The sequence below is a fragment of the Thamnophis sirtalis genome, unplaced genomic scaffold (assembly GCF_051295495.1).
Source record: "Thamnophis sirtalis isolate CommonGarterSnake01/CBP01778 unplaced genomic scaffold, rThaSir2_p1.2 scaffold_4, whole genome shotgun sequence".
Taxonomy (NCBI): Eukaryota; Metazoa; Chordata; class Lepidosauria; order Squamata; family Natricidae; genus Thamnophis; species Thamnophis sirtalis.
In genome coordinates this window covers 50,740,495-50,759,783 of record NW_028261384.1, presented here as the reverse complement: position 1 = coordinate 50,759,783, position 19,289 = coordinate 50,740,495, and the positions used below count along the sequence as shown (strand labels likewise).

Below are 19,289 nucleotides of genomic sequence, written 5' to 3'. Positions count from 1 at the left end.
CCTCCTCTGTGATATTTTGTTATTTGTCCTACGTGTTTCTCTTCAATTCGTGCATCACCTGGTATTGCAATATCAATGAACCAGACTTTTTTTTCTTTTCCACAATAGTTATGTTAGGCGTGTTATGGGCCAGATGTTTGTTTGTTTAGATTTGAAAATCCCATAAGATCTTGTTAACAACTTTGTCAATTTAGTTCTCCCAGTAATTTTTCCTGCATTCGAACCCAAACTTCTGGCAAAGTTTTCAGTAAATCCTTTTGGTAACTCAATCATGACATTGTAGATACTCAGTTTATGAGATTTTGCTGCAGCCACTGATAAGATGTTCCACTGTTTCATCTTTCTCATTGCATAAGTGGTATTTGCTGTTGTTACTAACATGTTGAATTTTCATGGAATTGGTCTGCAGGATTTGTTCTTGGGCAGCCAAAATGAAGCCTTCAGTTTCTTTCTTCAACACCCTTGATCTCAACCATCTCCATGTTAGCTTCAATGTCTTTCAGGTATTGACCTTGCATAGGCTTCTTTTTCAGATAGAAATTCGATGCTCAGTTGTTTCTTTTTTATATTCAGCTTTCAATCTAGCTGTCTTCAAGAGATTCACTTCTTTCGGCAGAAGCTCTTACACTTTTTTATGTAGTCATTTAAGCTATGTTTTTCTTGTTTCACAGTTTGTTTCACTTGTAAGAGGTCTCTGCTACTCTGAGATCTAGACAAGTACAATCGATCAATATTACTTTCTGGGTGCAAAGCATGGTTCATTGTCATTAGTTTTCTTGTCTTTCGAACCAAGTTGTCAAGTTCTAGCTGAGTGCAATCAATTATTCCAAATGAGTTTCCTATTACAGTCACTGCCCAGGTGTTAATTGCCTTTATGATATTTCCTCCACTTAGCTTTGATCTCAAAGTTTTCCATACTCGCTTTATGTATATTGTTGAAGTAGCTTTCTTGATTTAATTAGTGCAACAGGTCAGAGGCTTCCAAGATTCCTAAGTACTTGTATCCTTCTTCTGGTATTATTGCTTTTATCAATTCTTCATTGTTAAGTTATAATCTATCATCTTCAACATTTTTTCCTGCCTTAACAGCGATGGTACATTTGTCAATGCCAAATGCCATCTCAATGTCTCTGTTAACTTCCTTGTTTTGAATTGGGCCTTCAGATCTGTCATAATTAAAAGTTGGAAACTTGGTGGGGAAATTGTATGGAGCCTGGTGGATGTATAGCCATAACAACATTCCTTTCCCAGAGAATCAAGGACAACTTGTCCCTGCACCTGCATGGGAGTGACTGGAAGACATCTCCCATTGGGACAGTGTCTAATTAGACACTGAGTTATGGACATGTGGGTGTGGGGCAGGTCTTGAGCTTTCAACTGGGTGGGGAAAACCTGGAAGCTCGGATTTTCCAGATGTGCCAATATGACATCTCTAATAAAATATACCATATTTGTCAGAGTATAAGACGCACCGGAGTATAAGACTCATCAAGATTTTGAAGAGGCAAATAAAAAAAGTTTTTGGACTTTGCAGGCCTCCCCAAAATGTCCCATTTTTCATGAAAATGCACCCGTTTTTTTTTCTTCAAAAAAGGGCATGAATAGCCTTTTGGTGGCTTATAGAGTGCTCCTGGGAGCCAGGGGGGCAAAATTTAGCAAAAACAGGCCCGTTTTTCACTCATTTCTGCCCTCCCCAGCCCCCAGGAGCACTCTGAAAGCCTCCTAAAGGATATGCCTGGTCATTTTGGTGAAGGGTGTGTGGTTAGGAAAGCAAAAAATGCTGTATTCAGTGTGCAAGACGCATCCAGATTTTCAGCCTCTTTTTTGAGGGAAAAAGATGCATCTTATATTCTGAAAAAAAGGGTAGCTTTGAGGAAACTCAAGTCTTGGAGTTGTTTTCGTTAGGGGTGTTACTCGGAATACTGACACTCCTCAGTACTTTTTAGTAGTGAGCTCAAATCAGATTTTCTTTTTCCAAACAGTTTTAAATAATCCATGTAGACTAAATGGGAGAATTTCAACTCTTGTTTAGTCAATTTATAGGAACAGTTTGTGTTGTTCAAAATGCTTGTTAATGGTGCCATTGAAAATAAAAATAACAGAGATGATAATGAGTCTCCTTGGAAGATTCCTTGCTTGATTTCAACTTCACCAAGTTCTTCTCCATAGGCCATTAACTTAGTTTGCCATAGCTTCATGGAAGTCTTCAGGAATTTCTGGATGTTGCTGCTAATTCCAAAAGTGTCTAATTATTTCTCAATCCAGCTGTGTGGAATAGAATCAGATAATAATTATAATTAATTCAATCCATAATGAAATTTGGACAAGAGTGGCAAATTGGGTCCTCCAAGCAGTGGCATTATCTTAATACAAAAGTGTGACAAAAGATTGCAATAAAACAAAAGAGGAATAGAAAGCCAAGTTTTGTTTTTATTTGATAGAAAATAAATAGCAAAAAAGATGTCTATTCAATAATTTAAATGTTTATTATTATTATTATTTTTAAAAAGCTTGGTTTGGCTCTGTTGCCTTTATTTGCCATTTTCAAATTGTTTGGCTTCTAGTTGTACTCAGCACTAAAAGTAATTATGCAGAGGCAGAGGCAAAGTACTTTACAATGTAATCCTTTACATATCTTTTCCCCACAGTGCTCAAGACACATTACACTCAAAGTGTAGATAAGATAATCACTGGCATTCATATAAAATTTAAAAATAGGTACTGAAAAGGCTAAATTCTAGGACTCCTGCATAGCGCAATTAAAACTCTACGAAGACAAATAATATTGAATAAATTTGGAATTAAGACTTCCTTTGCTCAGGTAGCCTCTCTCTCTTCCTCCCCCCCCCCTTCTGCCTTTTCCCTAACCATGGCACATACTTTCATTTGTCTGGAGTGATTTAAGTTTTTTTGATGGTACTAAAGCAACGTGTCTCATTCCCCCCCCCCCGCCAGCAATAGCCAAGAATAATTCCAACAATATGTTAAATCTGTTACGCTTTGTCATCTGTTGCACAGGAGAAAAATCAGTTGTCTACTTATGGCTTAGAACTGTAGAGGATATTAACTGTCAGTGGGGACAGTAAATTTTATGCTAGTATAGTTTTCTACCAATTCAATAATGGGTAGATATCATTTAAATCTAGTAGTAAAGAAAAGTCCTCTCCTGCAGTACATTGTAAAGCAACTCCTTTTAGTCTCAGAGCCTAATGGGACAATAAATGGCAGAGGGAACCAGATATTTGATGCCTTCTGTGTGTTTTGAACTTCTAATCCCATCATCTGAGGCTCACATGGACTATGTTAGGGATTGTGAAGCTGTCTCTTATGGTGGGTGGTAGATGGTAGGTAGGTTCCCATTCCTATTAGAGAACCTTCTATGTCTCCTTTGGTACTGAACACATTCATGCAATAACAGATAATGATTTCCTATTTTAATGGGGTTGAAGTCTAAATCATTGTTTTTTTCTGATTAATTAAGTTTCTTGTGCTTATCAGAAAGAAAAGGGGGCACGGCTGCAAGGAAAAGCTGTTGGTTTGGCCAAAGAAATTGTGATTAACAGTGGGTAATGAATAAAATGAAAGTGGAGTAGTTTCAGCTCTGGTTTAATAAAAGAGTATTGTAGTAGGAAATAATCTGCTTGAACGGTTTATCTTCAAAGTATGGTATGTTATTTTTGTTTTATAAATAGCATACATTCTAATTCCCCTTTTCTCCTTAATATTATTTATTGGAGAAAATTCTTTATTTGAAAAGAAATAAAATAATTATGAGCTTTGAATTAAACTAGACACTAAGGTACCAAAAACTGCAATTCAAAATATATCATTCTTGTTCCAAAAACAGGAAGGGTAGAAAGAGATAACTAAGAAAATAAAATGCATCTGAAGGCCAGATATATGAGTGAGATTTTATGGATCCTTAGTAGGGAATTGCTGTTTTGGGGAGAATTATACTGCATACAAATGTAGCTATTCCTTTCATTTTTATTACATTCTTTAATTCCATAATTCCCATTTTAATAATAAAAAGATAAATGGCCTTGAGTCCTTGATTACTGAGTCTTTTTCAGTTCAGGCTATTATTCAAAATCTGCTTTTTAAGATACAATAAACTCAGACACTGCTTATTTTTAATATAAAATTAAACCATTGTTTAATATACTGTGAATGTGCATTGTCTTAAGACGATCTGGAACAGTTATTTCTGAAAGTACAGTAAGTTTTTTTTATAACTGAAAGCATACTGTAAATAATTTAAAAATTATAATTTGATTAAGTAATCAGCAAGTTTTGTTAAACGTATTTAGCCACATTTTATCCTCACCCTATCCCACAATATTTAGACATATTAACAAACAGTAGATTAAAAAAAAGGCTTCTAAGTTTTTTCATGGTTGGCAAAACAAGTAAAGGAGACAAGCTTTGCTTTTGTTGATTTTATTCTTACATTTGGGATTGAACATATTTTGGAAGCAAGATTCCAAAAGATATGAGTAGTCTGTTTATTCTACAATCAGCAGCTCCCTTTATTCTGCATGAGTAAATACTATGACTTACTTTCAATACTGGCCATACTTTTTCAACGGAGTGATTTACTGGCTATACGACTTTGGCAGCATTTCCATACTGATATTTAAACCAGATTTGTTTCTAGAAAGTTGACAACCATTACATCTCTGCTACCTCAGGTTTTTTTTAAGTGGGTTGACTACTGTTCTTGATGCTGTCATAAAAAAGGAATATAACCTTGCATACAAATTCATAAACTGCATTGTTATTCAGATTTTTTTCAGCTGATACCCTTGTTTTCATGCCTCCCAGAATTCTCATCAACCAAAGCTGCCACAGATGTCAATAGTATAGTTTTCTGACATTTTCTGATGGCAACCTATGAAAATTGTAATTTTCTCCTTTAAATAAGCAAACCACAATTTTTTAAAAAAATATATTTTCTTTTTACTAAAAAGAGAAAAATCTTGTTCTCTATGGTGGTGGAGGCAGCATCCAGGCTGGGTTAACCTTCATCCACTCATTGCGAGGACTGAGTCCGGTAAAGTTGTTAAGCCTCGCCTCTGTTGCTAGGCAACCCAGCTTTTTGACTCAGTCCCTCGATGAGGACAGCTACATCATCGTCTTTCTCCTGTCTTAAAATCGTTGGATTGTTAATTTAATAAGTTTGTCAAGTTGCCAAGAATTGTGCAAGACAGTGACCCCATTATTAGAAGTCCCTCGCAGGGACAGTGATTTGGGAAGGAGTCTGAGCCTCTAAGCCCTGTCAGGGCGCATAGGCTGTCGCTAGGGCTGGAGTGACTGTAACAGCTGCAAACGGCTTCCCTCGCCTCAAAATCGACACCGCTTGCTTTGCCTTTGGCTTCAAGTTTCTAACTGCTCTTTCATCCCATCAGAGGTGTTAATTACTCCCTCGGCTCTCTGCCGGTAACACGCTCTGCTGCTCCTGTCAGACAGTTGAGTGACGAACCACAGCAGCTCCATGACTATTACAATCAAAATACACGCTGCCGCAGAGCGACCCAGAGGGAAAGTTAAAGGGAAGAAAATCACAAAAATTCCAATCATTTTGAGAGGTTCCTGTCAGTGGTGAGCATGGCGGCCGCTCTTAATGCTGAAACTTCCATGATGGCGCCAGAGTTTCCTGGGGAGGCACAAGTAATTCAGTCACCTGAAGGGGCCTCAGTGCCTCATTCCTCCCCCAGCCCTCCACAGCTGACGGCAGGGAATCGGGCAAGGCTAGCAAGAAAACTGTGCGAACCGCAGTTAAAGCAAAAAAATAAAAAAGTCATATATGCCCAGTTCGTGCTATGAAAAGCAAAAGGAGAGAGAGCTAGAATGAATTTATAAGAGAGCGGCCAGTAAAAAGGCTTCTTCCACCTAGCTATCCGATCAGCCACCTCCAGCTCAAGGCCAATTATCATTGCTGCTTTCCCCAGGAGGCAGGCAGAATAGGGAGGCTCCTCTTAATCCCCTCTTTCCTATTGATGTCTCAAATATCTGGGGGCCTGCTCAAGAGCCTCATGCCCCTCTGCCTGTCAGGGATGACATGCTTCCCCCAACTGTCCAGAGAATGGATGCGCTCCCATCCACCTCCAGCACAGCAATTCTGGACTAGGCACATGCTATGTATTTGCCTAACTTCCAAGATATTATTGCCAGTGCCACATCACAGGGCATCACAGCAGGGTTGCAACAATGGGATGCCCTGGCACAATGACAGGCTACTGCCCCTGTAGCAACACCACCGGCTCCTCCAGTGGTGCCCCCTGCAGGGCAGGTGGTATCTGATCAGGATGATTCCTCTGAATCAGAGGAGGGTGAGCTCAAGGAAGCTGAGCTATCTGAGGATGAGGGCAGGAAGCCAGAGCAAAAAGCCTTCTCAGACCTCTTCCCTCCGGCTCTTTTCCAATCCTTGCTATACAAAGCCAAAGTAGCCTCAAAAATTGGGTCCCAATCAGCGGCTTCCATCCCTCAACCAGCAACTGTTTGCGCTGAATCCTTGTATTCTGAGCAGCATCTCCCAGCTGAAACAGTGCCAATGTCAAAGATATTTGTGGATTTAATTCAGCATCAATGGGCAGCTCCCACATCTGGGCCAAACCCCTCCACCTTAGATTAAAAGTTTTCAACGTTGCTAATGAATTGGTGCAGTTTCTGTCTATTCCTACTATAGATGCTCCAGTAATCGCTCTTTATATGCCAGCCCATATGCCAAGGGCTCCAGAGGACGTCCTGAAGCCAGAAGAAAAGAAGGTGGACCTCACACTGCAAAGAGATACCAGGCAGCTGCTTGGGCGGTCCTGGCCTCTACCACAACCTTTTTCACCCGACCCTGTCTTCTTTGGCTTCAGGATCTGCAACAGCGTATCCCCATCGTGGATATACGTGCACACCAGGACACTGCAAAGCTAGTGGCAGCTGTGCAATTTGCTTCAGATGCCACCCTGTCATCTGCCAGATTTGCAGCTAGGGCCATGGCTTCCTCGGTGGCGTCTCGCAAGCTCTTGGGGCTTCGGCAGTGGCAGGCTGATGTGTGCTACAAGTGGTGATTGGCTTCTGCTCCATTCAAAGGCAATTCTCTCTTTGGGGATGCCTGGGATCCCTGTCTGGTGGAGAATAAGGAGAAGAGGAAGGTCCTCCCTACTGCACCCAAGAAGGGCTTCAATCGTCAGGCTCCTTATTTTGAGGGCAAGACTTTGGTTCATCCTTTTGGAACCAGGACCATGGTTCTTCCTTTCGGGGGGCGGACTATGGGAACCAGGGATATAGGCAGCAGGGAGGTTACTCTTCCAGGCAGAGAGCCCAACCTGTCCGCTATCAGCGGGGAAAGTCCTCCAGGCATCTCTTTCGGGAGGAGGGGGATGTTATTACCACCGAACCTAGCCCCTTGGGGGCCAGTTATCCCATTGGGGGTAAGTTAGCTTTCTTTGCTGATGTGTGGGATACAATCACCTCCAACTTTTGGGTTAGATCAACTGTTAGAGAAGGGCTTGCCCTTAAGTTCATCTCCAACCCCCCTAGACTCTTCAGGACCTGCCCAGTCTCATCCAACCCAGCTCGCAGATGTCTCATGCAGGAGGCGGTCCAACATCTCGACATATGGGCAATACAGCTGGTACCGGCGGACGTATGCAGGCTTGGGTTTTATTGAATCTTCTTTGTCATTCCTAAGGTCTCGGGGGTGTGTGTGTGAGTGGAGAGCCATCCTTGATCTTAAAAAAATTAAACAAGTTCATTTGTTATAAACGTTTCAAGATGCATTCTTTGCATACCATTTTGGGTTCCATCAGATATGGTGATTTTTTTAACTTCAATTGACTTAACGGAGGCCTACCTCCATATTCCGGTTTTGCCCCTCCATAGACAGTTTCTCTGTTTTTCTTATCTGGGGCAGCATTTCCACTATACTGCCCTTCCCTTTGGACTGTCCTCGGCACCTCGGGTATTTTCAAAGGTGCTAGCGGCACTATGGGAGGTGCCTATTAGAATACAGGCCTACCTTGATGACATTCTTATTCACATTCTTATTCAGTTGTCATCACCTAGGCAAGCAACCACCATTCAGGCCTTTCAGGATCATGGGTTCTCGATCAATGTACCCAAGAGCTACTTCCATCCATCCACCAGGTTGGTGTATTTGGGGGCGTTGATCGACACAGCCGAATGCAGGGTTTTCTTGTCCCACGATCGACAGGACTCTCTCAGAGCCTTGGCAGTTCAGATGTCCAGGGCACGCAGGTGTTCCTTGGCTTCCCTCTCTAAATTGCTAGGGACCATGGTGTTGGCCATTGGGATTGTTCTGTCGGCGCGTTTGCATTCAAGAGACCTCCAATGGTTCCTCTTGCCTTTTCAGAGGAGACTCTTAAGCTGTTCCTTGGCCAAGGTGGGCATCCTGGCAGAGGTCTCCTGTTCCCTCAGGTGGTGGAGATCTCAGGCCATCATCAAGGGCTGACTTTTCAAAGACCAGGACTCTTTGACTGTCATGACAGATGCCAGCCTTTTCGGCTGGGGGGCTCACCTTCAGGCCCAGGTAACACAAGGCCAGTGGGACCAGGTGGACTGCACCTACCATATCAACTGGCTGGAGTTGAGGGCAGTTCACCTGGCTCTCCGCCATTTCCTTCCATCGGTGGCGGGCAAATATGTGCTTGTGTTAACGGACAATGTGTCTGCCAAGGTACACATAAACCACCAGGGGGGTACCAAATCACGCTCCCTCATGAACGAAGCCATGAAATTGGGACTTTGGGCCGAGAGGAACTTGCTCTCTCTCACCTCGGAGTATATTTCAGGAGTGGCGAATGTGCAGGCAGATTGGCTCAGTCGTGAAGTTCGGAACAATGCCAAATGGCACCTGCACCCCTCGATTTTCCAGGATATTGTGAACAGATTCGGCATGCCAGTGATAGATCTATTCGCCACTCCTAACAACACCCAGCTCCCGCGGTTCTTCGCTCGGTTCCAGCACAATGATCGGAGGGGGTGGACGCCTTGTGATGCAGCTGGCCACACGGCCTTCTATACATACGCCTTTCCCCCATTGCCTCTTCTTCCCAGAGTAATCCAGAAGATCATTGCGGAGAAGGCTGAAGTCGTGTTGGTCACCCCCCACTGGCCACACAGGCCTTGGTTTGCTGACCTGTGAACACTCTTGGACAGACCCTTGAGGATCCCTCGGGATAGGATCTCCCTCAGCCAGGGGTCACTGGAACACCTGGACCCTCAATGGTTTCAGTTGACTGCCTGGCGCTTGAGCAGAGCGTGCTAAGGGGGGACAATTTCTCCTCCAGGGTCATACCATCCACCAACAGAATATACAATGCCACCTGGAGATTTTTCTGATCCTGGTGTTTCGGTAAGACATTAGAACCTACTAAGGCCACAATCCCTCACATCCTTGAGTTTCTGCAGGATGGCTTGGATAAAGGGTTAGCCCCCAACACCATCCGGAGACAGATGGTGGCTATCTCATCTGTTTTGACATGTGGTGGTTCTCCTTCATTGTCTCAACTGCCTATGGTGCGCCGTTTCCTTAAGGGGGCATCCAAACTCAAGCCTCCTGCAGTGCACAGATATCCCTCCTGGGATTTACCTAAGGTCCTCGAAGCTTTGACTAGGGCTCCATTTGAACGTCTGAGGGATGTTCCTCTCTGGTTCCTGACCTTAAAGGTCTCTTTCCTGGTGGCCATTACCTCCGCTTGGAGGATTTCAGAATTGCAGGCACTTTCAGCCAGGGAGGACTTATGCATTTCCCATCAAGACCGTGTGGACCCTTCCTTCGTTCCCAAGGTGTGTTCCTGTTTCCATCGAGCTCAGGAGCTCATTTTGCCAAATTTCTGCCCCCATCCGGTTCACCCATTGGAACACAAGTGGCACACTTTGGACGTAAGGAGGGCTCTCAAGATTTATTTGAAACGCATGTCTGAATTTCAAAAATCTGAAGACAGCATCCAGTCCCTCCCTGCACATAACTGGTTCAAAAAGGGGCCGTTTTTGTCCTTAATTGATTATGCTGTTCATGTGATTGACTTATGTGACTGACCTCTACATTAGAAACCTCAGCAGGAATATTCATGTTGATGGCCGGATTATATGTACATAAGCATCTTAGGTAAGAACCAACGCCCTTTTCAGATCTCAAATGTGATGTAACTTTGCCCTCTTGACATCATTCTTCCTGCCTTAAAAATGCTAAGGCAGCCCCCGCTTTTGCCATTAATGTTCATCCCATTGGCATCATTGGAATATTCTAAATTATTCCCTCTGAAGCACATCAAACTCGTTTACTATGAATAAAATGTGCTTGTAGGTAACGTGTTTGCAAGTTATTAAACCACATTTGTTTATAGGAGAAAAATGGATTACAGTTATTGGACCTATATTTGTTACAAGTCTAAATTTATAAAGTACCAAGGAAATTATGAACAAAAAAAAAAGATAAAATAAGTTCATTAAATTACGTTTGTAAAAAAATGTTTACGTTTTAGTACTAAACACTAAAAAGAAAAGTTTATTATTTAAAAGAGATAAGATGCTAACCATAGTATATTAACAAAATGTGCTGGGCAGTGGACCCTCAAAGGCCCTGGCCTTTGGCTGCTGCTGCTGAACACCAGGTCAGTCAAGAACATTTTCCTTCCTTATTTATGGAGGCAACCTGGTATGCATTAGCGAGACCTGACTGACCCAAGAGAGGTGAGTTCCTCTTGGACATATGTTCAGCCAGCTTTAGAGTCTGGCATCAGCCAAGGCCTAAGGCAGGGGCGCCAGCATAGTGGTTTGTCATCTGCAATCTTTTTGACCTTCAAGAACCATTCTCAAATTTTCAGGTGTAACACCTCATTCCTAAAAATTTGCTGGGAGTATGTAAAATATTAATAACTAGGTTGCTTTAAAACTCTTGGTAACTTTTTCAGAATTTTTCTAAAAGTCATTGAAAAGTCACAGCTTTCCCAAGGCTGGATTAGGTGAACGTCTCTAATATTTTATACTGCTTTGTATGGCTTTTCTCTTTGTGGATCATCTGTTAATAAAAGGACATCATCTGTTACTTTATTTTCTGCCTTTTGTAATGTAATGTGCTCAGAGGCATAGAGAGACATTCTTTAAATCCATGGAAATAAATAAATGTGAGTGAAATATGCAAAAAGACTATCACTTCAGATACTAGTGAGAAATATTTTTGAAAACTACTGAACCTACAGATACTACTGCCTCTGCTGTGCTAGGATAATTTCAAATATTGCACTGCAATCAAAAGTTTTCTTTAGTGGATTGGCAAGTACAGTAAAATACTTCGATCTCTAGAGTGATAATTGTTTCAGTTGTGTGCATGTAAAGAATCATGATGGCATAAAATCAGTGTAAGTGATTTTCATATGAAAATCTGCAGAGATGAACTAAGGCAGAATGCTTTACTGATTAATAGAATGCACTATATAATGGCAATATTTTATGTCATTAAAATAATGTTTTGTATTTTATATTTATTGTCTATTTCTTTTGGTTGTTAGAAAAAATAATGAAGGACAAAGATTTTTAAATGTATTGATGTTCTACTTATGTATAAGATGAATGTCATTCTGGTTACAAGCCTGCTAACATTTTCTGATGTTTTTTCATGAGATTGCATTTATATCCTAATTTGGATAACTGTGTGGAATTAAAATAATAGGTTTTCCTTTATGATTTTCACTTTAAATAGCAGAGATTCATATTTTGTTCCAAAACAAAAAATGAAAAGAAAAACAAATCTGGTTTGCCTTTGTGCTTTCTTCCCAATTTATTTATTAGTGTTATTATTTTGTGCTATTATATTGTTTAATAATATAATCAGTAAAAGTTTGAAGTGCATTTTGATAAGTGCCTTTTGTCTCTGTAATATGGCTAAAGGTAGTTTATTTTCTATGCAGTAGAACTGATTTAGAGTCCATTTATTTTCTATGCAGTAGAACTGATTTAGAATACTGTTGAATTTGCATACATACATTGTTAATTTTCAGTGTGGGAGAATTTTGTGATTGCTAGAAGATCAACTGACTCATACGTTATTTCTACCCTCTCTGCTATCATATTATGATGAGTCTCAGCAAATAATTCCACTAGAGATATGTGCTTTGTTTTTCAATAGAATCCTGAACAATGCTAATCAAGCAGTTTGACAAACAGAATAACAAATTCTTGGCTTTACCATCATAATTAGTATTCTACCTTTTCCTGGAAATACTTGATATAATTTGCTTCTGCTGAAAGAAAAATCAGGTCTAGTTCCAAGCTAGAAATAAAATGGAAGCTGAAAGTCTGTAGAGATTCTCATACATGCAAGTCATGGTTGTCCCAAAAATGCTTTTTCAGGAGGCAACTGGACTTTCTTGTTTTTTTCTTTAAAGACGTTTCGCTTCTCATCCAAAAAGCTTCTTCAGCTCTGACAGGATAGTGGTGTGGTAGTAGAAATGGATTTCCAGAGAAAAAAATTGCAGACTACAGGTGACCTGAGGACACAGATAAACCACCAAGTGCTTCAACAACCCTCTAAAAGGATGCAAATGACCAACTATCTGCAAAGAGTATAAATCCTTTCATTCCCCACTATCCTGTCAGAGCTGAAGAAGCTTCTTGATGAGAAGTGAAACGTCTTCAAAGAAAAAAAAAACAGTCCAATTGCCTCCTGAAAAAAAATCACCTTTGGGACAAAGTGGAAGCAGCATAAGAAAGAAAGTTTATTGATGAGTAAAATCAATAACAGCATGCAGTACTGGGACAGCTGACAAACTAGCTTGATGAGTGCAAAGATTTTTTATACAGTTTACAGTATTTTGTAATTTTGAAATTTGCTTTGTGTGCTTTTTTTACTTGACTGGTTTAAATTCTTTGGCAAAGGGTCTTGATGGGTCTTAATTATCGACTCCCTTGGTCCTAATCCTTTCAGGCATGTGTAATTGATTTTGTGCTGTTACTGTATGTATTGCCTCTAGCCTGTCAACAGGTATTCTTTTCCACTTTTCTCAATGAATGAGGTTCCTTAAGTTACTGATTGCAACATTGTTTGTCTTTCTAATTTCCAATTTTCATATAGGTTTTCCCCTTCTAGCTGTTCAGAGAAAGTATAAAAATGTAATTTAAAATAAAAAATAGTTGGTAGTTGTTTACCCCAAAATTTGGAAATATAGAGCCTGAATCTTAATGTGTTACCATCATATTTTAACTATACCCAAGTATAGGAACATGTTTTCTACAACACATTTTGATTTTCTGCCATCTCATTTCCTAGATGGGAGATTTAATAATAATCCTTTTAATAGTACCCCCTTTTTTTCTTGTGTTTCTAGAATTGTTGAACTAGTTACCTCTCATTATCAAATCTTAGAGTTTCAGGTAATGACTTAATTTCATCTTTTTTATTTCTTTTTGTGATGTCAAATAATTTTTATGTTGCTTTTCTTTTATTAGATGAAAAGCTTACTCTACTTCTAAGAGGAAGTAATTAAACTCGATGATCTAATAAATGAAGGTCACCAAAAAGTGGTAGTGGAGTCTAGTAATTTGGAAATAGATGATCTATTCTATGCTTCCAGTTTATGTACATATAAATTTACACAGTGTTCAGAGGGTGGGGACCAGGTTTTAAACGGTTGTGTAGGTTGTCATGTTATAGTGCAAAAACTGTGAATTATACTTATATTCTCTGAGAGCCAAAGTTATTTATTTCCAGTTCAGCTGCGAAATAAATGAAATCATTACAAGTTTTTTTTTTCTATGGTAAGACTCCAATTTGTTATTGGAGAGAGTTTTGCATCACTTTTCTTTTGAACTTCTTTAGGTCCTTCAACTCTTCTCTAGATCTGTATGTATTCATAATTATATCGTTACTTTTTAAAATTTTATATATATTGCTATGATTGGTCATATAGCCAGATGTTTGGACTGGATTTAGCATTTTTGTCTACCTTGAGTCCTTTCTAAAAACCTAGGACAGGCAGATGTGTGAAATCACAGAATGTAAGTTGTTCCAAGTAAAGCTGCCTTTGCAATTGGCTGGTGGCGATTTTGTCAATGTTGATAATGTTCAAATGTTGTTCCAGATTATTTTAGAATTGCACCCAAGGAGCCTCTTACTATCAGTACTATCTTTGCTTTCTTTCAAGAATGAAGGCGAATATATATGTCCCAGGATAACGTTGCAGGATCCAATCTGGGCCGGTTATTGGAACCAGAGTCTTCTGAACTTTTGGATTCTTTATTGAGCCCATCTTCAGGGAACATCTCTCTTTGCTTTCCTTTGTCATAGTTGTCCTATTTCTATTTTCAGGTCTTCTGTATTTTGTGATTTTCTCCAGTTTTCTATTCCGTGGTGTCCACTATCTAGACTTTTTTGTCTTTCTTGTCAACAGAAAGTTAAGTCTGAAGTATTATGTGGCAGGTACTTGTCTGTTTAAATTCTAAAGTTCTAGAGCACTTTAGCTTTTTCATAGCAGACCACTCCAAAACATTCTGGGTACTTAACAGCATACAATATGTACAGCTAAAACAGTCAAAAACATATCAAAATATAACATAATAGCCCAGACAAGAAAACAGTCATAACAGTCAAAAGAACATTATAGCAGCTCTATAGAGATACTACTCTCTGACCTCACGAAAAGGTCAGGAAGATAAGGATTATCTGTATCTCTTGGAGGGAAGCTCTTCTACAGGTAGTCCTTCACTTATGAAACAATTGAGCCCAAAATTTCTGTTGCTAAATAAGTTGTTGAGTGAATTTTCTCCATTTTACGATCTTCCTTGCTACAGTTGTTAAGTGAACCATTGCAGTTGTTAAATTAGTAATATATTTGTTAAGTGAATCTGGCTTTCCTGTTGACTTAGCTTGTCAGAAGGTTACAAAAGTGATAATGTGGCTCTGGGATACTGCAATCATCATAAATATGGATCAGTTGCCAAGCATCTGAATTTTGATCATTTGACCAGGGGATGCCGTAACAGTCACAAATGTGAAAATCAGTCATGTCACTTTTTTCAGTGTTGTTGTATTTTATTCCAATTCCATTTTAAATTATATTTTATCAAATTCAATTTTATATTGCTTTTATCAAATGTTAGTTATGATATGCTTCTGGAACTTTGCACTTTGATAAGGCTCAAGGGCTAATTAATGAAGACTCAATGCCAGTGTTGTTGTAACTTTGAATAGTCACTAAATGAACAGTTGTAAGTTGAGGATTACTTTATAGTAGAGGAAGCATTTTCCTCAGTCCCGCAAGATTACCATGTTCAGTTGAGGGTACCTAGAGCATATCTATTCTACATGAACATATTGCTTGGAAAAAAACAATTGGAAACAAGCAGGATACATAATTATGTGTTCCTTTTGTTTTATCTTCATCAGCTGAAATGAATAACCAGCAGGAAGAATCACAGAGGAAAAATGCAATCTTAATTGATGGGGTTGTTTTAAATGGCCCAGCAGCAGACTCAAAATCAGGCGAGAAATTTGTGGAAGAGGTCAGTAAGATAATAATGGAAGAAGTGGTAAAGAAAGCATCTGATGCAACTGAAAAGGTAAAAATTGATGAAATTGGAGCAATGTCTTCTAAGTACATGATATAATTGAGATTAATTATCTAAATCATATTTCTCACCCTGAGCAACTTTAAGAGATCTGGACTTCAAGTCCCAGAATTCGCCAGCCAGAGTTGAAGTCCAAACTTTTTAAAGTTGCTCAGGATGAGAAAAACTGGTCTAAATTTAAAAAAGCAAATTATTAACTCAGCAATCATATTAATACATTTGTTTTTATGTCAAAGTACATTGCTACTGATAAATGTAGAAACATTTTGATATAATACTCATAATTAAATGTACTGAATTTTTAATAACTAGAAATGTTTTCCATATCATGTCTTTACCTCTTAATTTCTTGGATTTAGTAGTAGAGGAACTTAAAATTCAAATATTGTTGTTTGTAATCTTCTATGTTTGTGCTTAAATTATTTGTAAATCTAAAACATTTTGTAAAAACTATAAAAAAAGTTTCTCAGATATATTGAAATTCTAGATTACTTAAACAACTAAACCAGATTTTTTTTTAAAAAAAAAAATTGAATTTACCAGAAGATTTTACAAATTATTTAGGACACAGCCTGAATAACTTTTAAATTCTCTCATCATCAACCTTTCTTTGCAATGACTTTATGCAGGTCTGTGAATGGCAATCTCCTGAGAAACTGAGAACTCTTCTTGACCTGGAATTGAAAGACACAGGAGAGAATCATCCCAAACTCTTGCAGTTATGCCAGGATGTTATACAATTCAGCGTCAAAACCTGTATGAATCTCATATTTACAATTGTTTTTTGTCCTTCTAATTGCAATGCAAGACTGCTCTTGCTTTTATTTATTTAGAAAAATGTAGTAATTTGGCTTTTCTAGTCAAATGCAGATGTTGGAATGAAAAGAAATGGTACGTCTACATAAAAAGCTGCTTCAGATGTATTTTCATCATTTAATTTATATGATGTGGACCTTTATTAATATCTACCATTCCTTTTCTTACAATTCTGATTTAACATCCTGGAGACTGTTAAATCAGAATTTTATTTCAGATGTAACAATAAAATCTTCATGTTGAAGTTTTTGTGCTGAGAGAGAAAGAAGGATAAAATAAAATCTAAATACTCTTTCCTATTTCCATAAATACTTATGAAACTTGGAGTTTACATCTGAAATGGACCACTGATCTGGTCTAAAATTATTCTACCTTCATGGTAATTGCTGATGGATTTTCAATCTCTGCACCTATTACAATAATATAAAGAATTATTCATTGCATGAATGGCAGTCCTACTGTGATGAGTTCCTCTGAAAAAAATAGTGGTTGGTGATCATGGTGACCCAAAACATGTTGAAAATTAATAAAAATAAAATAAATTCGTAAATGAATAGCAAAGTTAATAAATAAAATTAGATTATTAAAAGTGAACTTTTAAAACATAGTGTGAAATTCAGGGCATGGTTGTGACAAAGTGTGAATGTCTCCCTGGGAGAGGAATGAATTGTCTATGGTAATTGAAAAAGATAATTTGGAACATACAGTGGCATTTGCAACTAAACATTTTACTGTTTATCTTCAAGCTCTGTTGAATAGCTATGTGAGTGCATTTTTATTAGTTTCTTAAATTGAGTTTAGTGTCTACCTATGATTTGTTTTATTTGAAATTGTTTTCAACCTGTTCATTTTACACAATTCTAGACAGTTTATAGAAACAACAAATATATCCCAGAGCATCTAAATATATGTGCTCAAAAATGTAATGATGTTAGAATGTTAGAAATTCTAAGTATGGAATTTAGGAAGCAAGAAGAAAAAGGGCCTGGAACCTAGTTGCAGACAGGTTAGCAGAGACAGATCAAAGATGTAATGTGATAGAAAGATGTTGAGACCATTGGATAACAAGTAATACTTTTTAGTATTCCTGCTAATTTTAACTATACTAGATTATCTCCTTTTTATGCTTTATATGTATACAGTAAACATGGATATAATTTAAAATGTGTTGGGGATCTACACAATATAAAATGTTTACAGAAGCCAATTATCCCCTTAAGATTTCTGATTGCAGTTATTAATCAGCCCATACAGAATATATTCAACATTTTTTCCATGTTTGTTTGACTTTGGCTTACTATCTTAGGGAGAACTCAAGTCACTGTGACTTGTAATCCACAAGCCTATGGTTTAGTGCAGTATGTGACTATCAGACATTGGTACCATATTCAATAATCTATGTTTGAATCATGGTTGAGTATAATGCTGATATCCTGCTATTATATAAATTGTAAATTGGGCTTCACTAATACGTGTCGCTTTAATTGTCAGAACCTGTAAACATCTTAAAAGTTATAGTCTGTGGCCAGGAGATTTTAATACCTATGATTAGCACCTTATTAAACAAGAATCAAAGTACTATCTTCAAAACAATGTTTATTTTAGTAAATAATGGGAGTGATCAAAAGGTTAATTACCTTTTTGGAAAATATGGCTAGCTAATGAGAATTCACAGCAATTTTCTGAAGATAATAAGACTACTAAAGAAAGTTATTAGCCAATATTCGTATAAAAGGAGCACTTAATTATATAGCTGTTTAGACCACTTTTATAAGAACATTGACTAATAATTCCTTTATCACTTAGCTTAACACGTCTATAAGTAAACTTTAAACAAGTTTACTTTTTTATTGAAAAAAGATATCCAGCTAGAGCACCCATTAATATTACACTATTTATTAATTTGTGAAAGATTCAGAGGTAACATTTCTAAATCTATATAGTATTTTTGTTGAGATGACCCAAAATAGGTAGTCTGTGATCTGTTTTATCTGAACAATTACATAAAGATTTTTGATGCTATTTTATTTATTGTGTAAAGCCTTTAAGCCATCTCTGTGTAAAATAACCTATTTTAATTGCTTATTCTCTAAATGTTTTGAAAAAGACATAAAATAGAAATTATAGGAAAGTCAAATTCAAATCTTTTGTGATCTTATTTATTAAATTATGGACCATTTATACATCTCTTAATATATTTCTGGAAGAGCTGACACTATTAATATTTTTTTATAATTTAACAAAGTTGGAAGGGACTTGGAAGCCTTCTAGTCCAACCACCTGCTTAGACAGGAAACCCTATACTACTTCAGGCAAATAGTTATCCAACATCTTCTTTAAAACTTCCAGTGTTGGAGCATTCACAACTTCTGGAGGCAAGTTGTTCCCACTGATTAATTGTTCTGTCGGAAAATTTCTCCTCAGTTCCAAGTTCTTTCTTTGATTAGTTTCCATCCATTGCTTCTTGTCCTGCCCTCGGGTGCTTTGGAGAATTACTTGACTCCCTCTTCTTTGTGGCAACCCCTGAGATATTAGAGCAGTGCTATCATGTCACACCTAGTCCTTATATTCAATTAAATAAAATGAATTAAAACTGAAAATTTTAAATAGGTAATTTGAGCACCATTCTTCTTGTACCAAATACATCTGGCTAAATTAAAATCTTACCAAGGAGTCATATACTTTATTGCATTATCAAATATAAAGTTGAAAAGAATAAAATCAGAAAATAAATACCTTAGGACACTTTCTTCCTTTAACAAGAGGAAGCTCAAATTGTAGTAGATACAGGAGGAATCAATCTCAAGTTCGAGTTTCTCTGTGCCTTTCACTCATTTCCTTTCCTTCTTTTGCTAACAAGAAAGTTTAGATTAGATAAAAAAATCTGACTG

The 19,289-nt window shown here is 38.0% G+C and overlaps 1 protein-coding gene across 1 annotated transcript in view; it reads left to right on the top strand.

Annotated features, from left to right (window-relative positions):
- GADL1 (GAD like acidic amino acid decarboxylase 1) overlaps window positions 1-19,289 on the top strand; it is a 146,696-nt gene that overhangs the window by 10,372 nt on the left and 117,035 nt on the right. The window contains exons 2-3 of the mRNA XM_087712897.1: window positions 15,401-15,573; window positions 16,212-16,338. Coding sequence (XP_087569023.1) covers window positions 15,401-15,573; window positions 16,212-16,338 — 300 coding nt within the window. The remainder of the gene's footprint in view (window positions 1-15,400; window positions 15,574-16,211; window positions 16,339-19,289) is intronic.